Raw genomic sequence first — 10,336 nt, forward strand, 5'->3', positions numbered from 1 at the left:
GCGGCACCAGGAACATTAGACGGGGACTCAGGAGGCCTGGGTCCTTGGCTGCCAACTTGCTTATCCTTCCATTTGAAAAATGGAGATGAGGAGCCCCAGCCCCATTTCCTCCTGGGCCAGCTGTGAGAAGTGTCTGCTACGTAGTGATAAGAAGAGGTTCCTGATACCCAAGACTGGTTACTGCCAACTTCCCCTAAAGGAACCCTCCCCTCCTTTATGCCGGAGCCTCCCAGAGCCCACGGCATTTGCCTGCGGGTGTCAGCAGACGGGTACACTGCTTACGGGGCTTCAGTCACCGAACCCCCTCTCCACTCTGCCCTCCTTGGGGGTCTGATGAGCAGGAGTCCTGACAATCTCTAGGGTCTTCCCTTCATTGGCTGCTTCCTCAAACACACCCAGGTCTCCCACATTCTGCAACAATAAACAACCTTCCTTCTCCCAAACTTAAAAAATTGAAGAAAAAGTAAGAGTGTTTCTCTCGACCCAGCAACCTGGGCCACTTCCTTCCTCCCTTTGTTGCTGCCAAACTTCCAGAACAAGTGTCCGACATCCACCGCCTCCTCTTCCCACCTCCCACACTCCATGAACCCACCACAATCTGGTTCCCACCTCCGGGCTCCCTGGAAGAAAAGTTGTGCCAGGCCCGTCCCCCCAGCCCCCTGCCAGCCCCGGCATCCCCCACTAGGTCTGATTGATCTGCCTTGATTGCCCCACTGACCACCCAGCTTTGAGACCTAGCTTCCCTCTTCTTTCTGCCACACTGTCCCCGGACCGCCCCCGCCACTTGCTGACAGTGCTTTCACTTCTTCATTCCTCCTCCCCACAGCATTGCTGCTCCCTGCTCGCTCTCCACCCATTCTTACCTCTTCCCCCTCCATCCCTTCTACCCAGGACCATTAGCTGGGATTTCTGGGGAGGCTCTGGGCATTCACGAACACACCTAAAACGTTAACAAATTTATTCTATGTCTGTGCATTGTTCTGGGCAGAGGATGTATATTTTTCATTAGCTTGACAGAGGATTCTCTGACACCCGCCCCCCCAAAAATGATGAAAGCCACTGACTATCACCCAAGGTTGAAATCTGCTTCTATACCGCCCCTCCTCTCTTCGGAATGCTAGTCCCAAATTTCTAGCTACTCACCATCTTGCCTGGATGCTATGTGATAGGCACCTCTTAATCAAAGTCCACTCTCCTCCCCCCAAATCTCCCCACTCTGGGTTAATATACCTAAGCATTCTACCTCTCTGAGACAAGCTGGGGTGATTTCAGAAAGTTCCTGCTCGGGACTTCCCTGGTGGTCCGGTAGTAAGATTCTGTGCTCCTAATGCAGGGGGCACAGGTTCAATCCCTAGCTGTGGAACTAAGATCCCAAATGCCACATGGTGCATCACGTGGCCAAAAAAAAAAAAAAAGGAACGTTCCTGCTCAAATGTATACAGACCTGTTATCTCTGAGAGGATTAGCTTCCAATACCTCTTGGTGGTCAGTAACTTACAGCCCAGGTTAGCTGATCTGATCACTTGGCAAAGAGCAAGCCCTGGGGGCATGGAACCCAGAGCAGATGGAGTTTGAATGGCTGGGGGAAGGGACAGAGCTGGGGTTGGCCACCAGAGCAGCTCCACCGCAGGGGTCAGAGCGTGGGCCACATATGGCTACATCGGAAGCTGCAATAGTATCTTGCCATTGAGGTCCGTTCTCTCCCCATTCTACAGATAAAAAAACTGAGGCCAAGACCTTGAACCCAGGACTCCTGACTCATTGCCTTTTGCTCTTTCCAATACCCCATACTCTCGGATCAGAGGGCCCTAACTTGGGGTCCACAGATGGGCGTTAGGGTGGGGGGATCTGTGGGAAATATTATACAACATTCTGTGAGTTGGAGTGAGTGTGTGTTTTCAGGGGTGACTGTGGCTCATATGAGATTCTCTGAGGGCTCCTAGATTCCTCAGACAGTTAAAAATCTGGGATCAGATTTGTTCAGAAATGAAATGAACATCTTGGTTTCCAAAACACCCACCTCTACATACTTTAAGCAATTCCCTTCACTTTTGGGGGGACCTCAGTTTACCCATCTGTGAAATCAACTGTTGATCATTTTTAAGCCCTCTTTAGTTTTTTCGTTTGAAGCAATAGTATCATTTCTTTTTTTTTTTTTTTTTTTTTGGGTTCACGAGCCTCTCACTGGTGTGGCCTCTCCCATTGCGGAGCACAGGCTCCGGATGCGTAGGCTCAGCGGCCATGGCTCACGGGCCCAGCCGCTCCGCGGCATGTGAGATCCTCCCGGACCGGGGCACGAACCCGTGTCCCCTGCATCGGCAGGCGGACTCTCAACCACTGCGCCACAAGGGAAGCCCAATAGTATCATTTCTTAATAACAAACAAACAAAACACAGCTATGCAGGTCACCAGACGGCAAATAAAGCTGAGATGGTAGGGGCTGGCAGCTCAGGACCCCTTCCACTTCGTTTTCTCTCTCTTCTCCCCAGCTCAGCATGGCAGCTCTGCCCCAAACTCCACAAACTAGCATTTGAGAGCCAGAAAATCCTAGGACCTTTTTCTGAAACCACACATCCCTCCCCAAGCCGCTGCAGCCGCCCACTTCCAGACTCCAAAAGATCCTGCAGGGACACAGTGTCTTCAAGCTATCCTGCACACCCCCCCAGGCCTGCCGTGTGCCAACCCAGAAGAAGTCTTGTGGGGGACACAGAAGGCCTGGGAACCAGAAGAGTCTCTTTGCTGCAGGGAACATTGAACCAACAAAAATTCCAACATATTCCTTGTTTGGGCTATGCCTGGGTTTTCTTGAATGGGTTACAAAAAGGAAAAAAAAAAATCCACAGGTGGTGGTGTGATGAATTGGGAGATTGGGATTGACATATATACACTAATATGTATAAAATGGATAACTAATAAGAACCTGCTGTGTAAATATATATATATATATATATATATATATATATATATATATATATATCTCCACAGAGCTTGGTGACAGGATCAGAGCAGGCAAAGCAGGAAAAAGGCTGAGGGTCTGCTTTCTCCCCAGGCTCCAAGGGCCTCCTGGCCTGGCTCCATCGACACGTACACAGCAAAGACTTTCAGAGCTTCAGAGAGAGAGGTTCCAAGGGGTAAAAAGCCAAGCACTGGACTGGAAGGAGGCTGGAGTGCCCAAACCTCATGTGTCACTGGCTGGTGTGACCTCAGGCAAGGCCCTGACCCTCTCTGGGCCTTATTTCCCCGTCCCTAAGACAAGGGAGCACTCTTCATTTTGGTATTCTGTGCAGAACTGAGGCTATTCTGGCCCCGAAACCGTCGCCCACTTCGTGCTTGCAGCACGGCATCTCACCAGGCGAGGACAGGGATGCAGGGCAGGAGGGAACTGGAGGCACGGGGTGAGAAGAGGGCTGTGGAAGTGCATGCATATCTCTGCTAGCAGGGTGCTCACTATCTCCCAAGGCCATGTCCGTCTGGGCGGTAGAAGGGCAGTTCTGCCCATTGGAAAGTTCTTCCTTACGTTGAGCTGAAACCCACCTCCTTGTTACTCTAAATGTTACACATTTGGTCCTGCTCTGCCCTCCAGGGCCACACAGAGCAGCCTTGTCTCATCTCTGGGGCCACATGATGTCCCTGCAGAGATGAGGGGAGAGGACACACCCCCGAGGGGTCTTTTCTCCCTGCTAAATTCCCCCAGCTTCTCAGTCCTCTCTCACTTAATTTGGCTTCCAGACCTTGGCCACCCTGCCTAGGCCCCCTCTTCTAGACATTCTATAGGTTTTTAATATTCCTTTTAGTACCCAGGCATCCAAAAGTTGGAGGCAAGTTGAGCAGGCCTAAGAAGAGTAGGTCCACCAACCTCCCTGGGGCTGACATGCTCCATCAAAATATACACCTCAAAGCCTTTGCCTGTGCTGTTCCCACTCTGAGGAACACTATTCCACCCTCTTCCCTCTGACTGACTCTTATTCAGCTTCCAGCTCCCCAGTGTCACCTCCTCAGGGGAGCCTTCCCTGATACCTCCCTCATTCCAACTAGTTGAGGTCTCTTTGCAGCTCATAGCCCCATGTTTGTGCTCAGAGCCCTTAACCAGCTGCATTTAAATAATAATATCTGAAGTGATTTAATTAATGTCAGATTCTCACTAATCCATAAGCCCCAAAGGGGCAGAGACGACATAAGTCTGGCATGTGGTATCTGCTGGGCTCAGCCTGGGGCTGGGAACAGAGTCTGTGGTCAGGAAATACTTGTTGAGTGGATGCAAGAGTCACAGAAGTGTTCCTCCTTTTATGTGATGCCAAGACACCAGGGCTGTCAGCGTTTTCCAGCACAGAAAGTCCCACCGGCCTTACAGGCCCACCTGACGCCTTGGTGGGCAGCTAAGCCCCACGAGGACCTAGATCTAGTGCCTGGGCTGGATGTCAGCAGGCTGTGACATGCTCGGGGGGCTGCATCAGGCTGGCCTGGGGAGGGAGGCTTCCTACTGTGCCAGAGAGAGGCTCGGAAGAGACCGTGATACGGGCAACATGCATGCAGGAGGGGTGGACTGTGGCCAAGGGACCAGCACAAAAAAGAGGGAAGGGGAGAGAAAGAAACAGAGACCAGAGAGACACAGGGAAGGACGAGAGGCAAGGGCAGAGAGAGAGAGAAAGAGAGAGAGAGAGAGAGAGAGAGAGAGAGAGAGAGAGAGAGACAGACAGACAGCCCAGAAGCCTAGCCAGCATCATCTTGCTCTCCCTGCACTGGGAGGTAAGACTCTTGCTCGATGCCCTGTTGGAGCCAGTGTGTTTGTGTACTTGCACGTCCACATGCACCCATGTGTGTGTGTGTGTGTGTGTGTGTGTGTGTTCGTGCACTAGCAACAGGATGCAGGCGCTGCATTCCAAGGCTCTGCCATCACCCCACTGAGAGGACCGGGGCCCAAGACTGCAGGGGTGCTGGCAGCAGTCACCGCGCGCTTGTGCAGGGAGGCAGGCAGGCGGGAGGGAAGCTCGGCAGTGTCAGTGTGTCTCAGGCTGTGTGGAGGCGGAGGCCTGCGGCATGCACCAGAACATGTGCGTGCCTTCCGCTCTGCTGGCTCGGAGGAGGAGGGAGGAAAGGCTGTCCCCTTCCCACCTGCCCCCCAACTTCCCATCCTTGGCCTCTGGCCCCTGCACACCATCTGGTCCCCTACCAGACCCTGCTTCTGCCTCTCCCTGTGGCCTTGGGCAAACCACCTCTCCCTGGGCGTTGGCTCCACCGTTGATGCTTGTGAGAGACAGTGTCTATGGTCCTCCCAGCTCTGGTGTTCTGGAAGCCCGAAATTCCTCAAGGGTGCCTTCCACAGACGGAGGCTAAAGAGGGTAGCAGCTCTAACGGCACATTTCAGCATCTGCAGAAGTGTTCTGATCCCCATTTCACAGATGGTAAAGCTGAGGTACACCAAGGACAAGGTATCCACCCAGGGTGGTGCCTCAAATTAGAAGGAGAATCATGATTGGACATATATAAGTGACAGTTCAGAGTTCCCTCACCCACAAGGCCACACCCCTATTCCCTGGAAGTGTTCCCCAGACAGGGCACCAGAAGCGGCCCCTCTCATCAACCCTCCCCCCACACGCAGGGTGCTGGAGACCCAAACCCAAGCCTGAGAGCTGCCACCAGTCTGCTGAACTGGTCATTCCACCTTCTCAAGCCTCAGTCTCCTCATCTGTAAGATAGGCGAGTAAGTTCTCTGCCTCCCTCAGAGCTAATGGGTGGAGAAGTGTCACACCGGCCCCAAAATGCTGTGAAGGTGAGAGGTTATTAGAAGCAAAATAAAAGCACAATACCGGTCTTTGGTGGGGGGAGTACATCGATGCCCATGTATTTTCTCCCTCTCCAATATTACACCATCGATCCTCCTAACAGTTCTGCCAGGGAAGGGCGGGATTGCTAAACACATTTTGCAGATGTTAGAGCTTGTGTCCCAAGAGAGAATCTAAGTACCCAGGACCCTGGGCTTCCCCCCACCGACCCCCGCCCAGCGCAGGGAGCTGCCTCTGGTCCCCAGTGATTGCACGGGCTGCAGGGTAGTTCTGCCTCTCTAACTAACCTCTCCTGGGAGTGGGATCCAAAGCCCAGAGTGTGTCAAAGGCTGGTGGAGGCATCCTCCTTCTCCACCTCTTGGAATCCAACCCCTTCCCCTGATCTTGGTCTTGGCGAAGGCTGGGTCTGCGGGGGAGCTCTGGTCCCACTGCCCGGGCCCACGCTGACCCTGCAGCTGGCGTCGTTGCAGCCTGCCTTTTGCCTCCAAACAGGCATCTGTGCTCCTAAGGTCTGGGCTTCCATTTCTCTCTCCCATGGGAGGAAGGAGGATTGGGGTCAAGGGAGGAGGGAGTGAGCTAGTCTCCGGGTCCCAAGAGACAGCCCCACCTCAACCCTCTAGGGAAACTGGAATCAAGCTCCTGGCTTACGTGAATCATATGCTGCAGTGCGACCTTCGTCTAGTGGCATCAAGAGGCCCCAGGGCCCTGATTCTAGCCAACGCCCCCTCGACTGGCTGCCCACCAGGCGGGGGAGGGACTGCCAGCCCTCCCACGAGCTGTTCAAAGGCCTGCAGGCAGGAGCCAGGCCTCACTGGGCAGGGTGCCAGGAAGCCCTCGAGAGGCACGTGTCCTCCTCTCCAGCTGGGCAGCCAGGGCCCTTCAGAAGGAGGTCCAAAGACCCCCACGTCCCCTTGGAGGGCCAGCCCAGCTGCCTCAGGCAGTCACCGTGCCAGTGATCTGACGTGGGCTCCCAGAATGGGGGCTCGGTTTCTGGGTGGTAACAGCAGTGTCCCGGCTGACAGGGACCTTGGGTCACCAATTGAAGGATGGGCCCTGCAGGCACCTTCGCTGCTTATCCCCCCAGAACAGGAGCTGTTGCATATCCCTGCCAGCCTGGGGGTGGGGGTGGGGGGCAGGGCTTGGCCAGCTCCCTCTGCCAAGCTGGGCAAACCCCAGACAAAAGGTAAAGACGTGGCAGGTCAGCTTCAGCCTGTTCGTCTGAGGGCAACAATGATCCCAGTGTGCCAGGCTTGTCACTATGTCTTTCTGAGAACCATCTCATTTCATTCTCCCAGCGCTTTTTTATCTCCAGGTTACAGGTGGGGGAAAAGAGGTGCTATAGCCCGCCCAGGGTCACAGCGCTATGGGTGGTGAGGTCCAGACCTTGTGGGCACTGCCACTTCCTGTCCCACTAGGCACTTGGACTGAAGCTGCATACAGAGCATGAAAGCCCTGTCTCCTCGGTGATGCGCCCAGGCCTTTTAGATCCAGGCATTAGAGGTGTAGAGCCTCATCTCCTTTTTTTTTCCGATACAAGCATCCTGAACCTCAGGCCCATCCTTAGCCTTTCCGATGTCCTGCAAGTCCTGACATTGCCTGGACCATTTCGTAAGTTTGTGTGTTTTTCTAGGGAAGGTAGACTTAGACTTTCATCATATACCTGGAGGAATATGTGACCTTAAAAAGGTTAAGAGCGCTGATGATTGTGGAAGGAAAAGGTCTGAAATTGATCAGATTAGGCCTGGCCATGCCTGCCACCCTCAGTTTTCCTGCCATGGCCACGAAAGGGCTCCCTGTCCCCTGAAATTCTGCCCTTGCCCCAATCCCTCCAAGCGCCGCAGCAGACAGCGGGGCTGAGAAGGCTCACGCAGGCTCTCCCTGACAAGTCACCCCCACAGCACCCAGTCTGCATGATATCCATCTCCTCTTGGGGCAAAACATCACTTTTATTTTCACTTTGAGCGCCTGAGTCATGTCTCAACTCCATCTCACTGCACTCTGTGACGCAGTCCTCCCGAAACCGAGGCTTGCTCGCACCCTGAAAGGCAGCTCCCAGCTGATCAGGGAATCCTTGGTTCCGTGGGTGCCAGAACCCAGCTGAGAAGGGGTCCCTGCACAAGTGCAGCAGACAGCCTCGGTCCTCCAGAGCAGCCCCAAACGTTTCGTTCCTGCTGTCCAGCCCCCCACATCCCCAGCACAAAAACACACTCAGAAAGACAGGAAGTCTGCAGACAGGAGTGAGCACATGGGTGTGTGTCTGTATGAGGGAGCTGGTGTGTGCCTGTAGGTATCAGGATAGCCTGGTGTGCAACTGTGTGAGTGTGTGTGTGTGTGAGTGCATGTGTGTGTGTGTGTGTGCGGGCAGCCTACTTGTACACAGCCACAGGCCCACCTCCCACATATATGCAGACACCAGCCTGAGCTCACACACGCCTTCAACACCCACACTCCCACCCGAGCCCATGGGCCCAGGCCTCACACGCACACACATAAACCTTCCCGTGGACATGCCTCCCTGTTCCTCACAGACGTGCAGGTCCAGACCTCACAGGAACACCAGTGAGCCCCAGTCCCACGTGTGCATCCTTACACAGACATATATTTACGCACAGCTGATGTGCATACAGCTCTGACTGGCCATACATGTGTACACACAGTGACGCATGTACACACCTTCCTTCCCCTGCAAACCAGCCAATGGACCTGCTTGTGCCACTTGCATCCACCCACCCCTGCAGGGCACACTTGCATTTCTAGGCCTTACACATGAAGCACACACCAGCACCTCCCTTCCGGTACACACACATGTGAACACATGCACACCTTTTCAGTGCATGCAAGTGTACCCCAGAGTCAGTCCTCACGCAGCAACACACAACAAAGCACACCCCTGTGTGTGCACATCCAGACCTCACAGCAGCACATACCTGCTCACAAGGCCCCTCTCCCCTGCACTCCTGCTGCTACAGTGGGGACCACCCAGGGCACTGGAGCTGCTCTGCCCACGGGGAAAACTCTGCCTCTACACCGTACCCCTACCATGGATCCAGACTTAGCTGGCGGCATCCGGGAACGCTTCCCTGACACTCCACAATCTATCGGTCTACCCCAAAGGGCTCTCCACCCCCCACATCCTCCCACCCTTCTCTCTACACCAGTCATCAGAGGCAGGAAGCGAGCTCTGGGGCTGGACAACTTTGCCAAGAGACCAGAGCTGGTGCACCCTCACATCACTAGCCCCTGCAACAGCAGTGTCCCCCCACTGCTCGCCTGATTGTCCCTCCCCTCATCCCCTCCCCTCCTCCCAACACCTAGGAAGCCTCACCAGTGGCTCCGTTATTAACCCCTGCTGTATCGTTGCCCTCACCCCTGGCAGGAGCTGGCAGGGGGGAGGTGGGGAGGGGATGTGCTTACAGGGAGAAGTTGGCCACTCTGCACAGCTGCTGTAGGTGCCTAAAGGCAGGAGGAACTACCTGGGAGGTGGTGAGCTCTCTGTCACCAGAAGTAACCAAGTTGAGGGAGATGGCCACCTCAAGAGAAACTCAACAGGGGATTCCAGCCTTAGACTCAGCTGACTGGGAAGATCCCTTTTTAATCCTGTTTCTAAGAATCTGTGTGTGCCCAGGTCATGTGCATTTGTGTGTGTATGTGTGTGTGTGTGTACACGCACAGACACTGCCATGCACTGTCAACCCTTCACCTCTACGCACACACTCACCGGGCTGGCCTTGGCTCATCTTGGCAAACATGCCCGCACCTGGCTCTAGGCACTCTGCACGTACAAGTGCCCCCAAACACATGCAGCCTTCCTCCCTGTGTGTGCACTGGAAGCACTGCAGGTGCACACCCCCACCCGTGACACTGACTCCCTGAGCCCTCCAGGACTCTCTGAGGTGCAACTCACTTTCCCAGTTCCTCGAAGAGCTGGTACTCTTCCGTGAAGCGGGTGCAGGTGATGGTGGCCATCCTGGCGCTGGGTGGGCAGGCGAGGCTTGGGGCTGGAGGACCAGGACTGGGATGCCGCTGCTCTGTTCCCGGAACTAGGGGCCACTCGCCTGCCCGTGCTGCCAAGTGCAAACTGAGAACCGGCTTGACTGACGAGCCCGGGGCTTCTGAGCAGAGCACTGTGGCTGCTCACAGCCTCGCGAGTCTTCGTCAGCATTCAGGTCCCCATGGCAACCACCTCCGAAACGCCCTGTTCCCGTTGCCCCGGTAACTGCCTCCCCAACACCTGCCTGCCTTCCACTTCAAAACCTGCTCCCTGGCGCCCTGGCCCTACTGCACACAGTACTGCAGGCCTGTGTGGACCCGGGGGTGGGCGGACCCAGCACCCCCGAGGTGATGGACCAAGGGAGGGGTTGGAGGAGGGGAAGGAGAACAAACTTAGTCCACAAGTAATCTTCAATCTTCCCACCTCCCCCACTTCCAACTGTGGGGCCCTTGTAACAGACAAGATGGGATTAAATGGGGCAAAAAGGCAGTTGCCATGGTAACGGCTGGTGGGTGCCACATTCTGGGATGGTCCCCCGGAAAGACAGGATGCAGTTACCCTG

The 10,336-nt window shown here is 54.9% G+C and overlaps 1 protein-coding gene across 3 annotated transcripts in view; it reads right to left on the bottom strand.

The window, feature by feature from the left end:
- The window catches only part of CAMK2A (calcium/calmodulin dependent protein kinase II alpha), a 65,639-nt gene extending 55,613 nt beyond the window's left edge, over nucleotides 1–10,026 (bottom strand). The window contains exon 1 of one of the 3 annotated variants that reach the window (XM_030834079.2): nucleotides 9,688–10,026. In XM_030834079.2, the coding sequence (XP_030689939.1) occupies nucleotides 9,688–9,749 (62 nt within the window). In that variant the 5' untranslated portion in view covers nucleotides 9,750–10,026. The remainder of the gene's footprint in view (nucleotides 1–9,687) is intronic. The other 2 variants (XM_030834080.2, XM_060296441.1) reach the window with 2 other exon arrangements.
- Nucleotides 10,027–10,336: the final 310 nt, after the last annotated feature.

Source organism: Globicephala melas, chromosome 3 (genome assembly GCF_963455315.2).
Source record: "Globicephala melas chromosome 3, mGloMel1.2, whole genome shotgun sequence".
NCBI lineage: Eukaryota > Metazoa > Chordata > Mammalia > Artiodactyla > Delphinidae > Globicephala > Globicephala melas.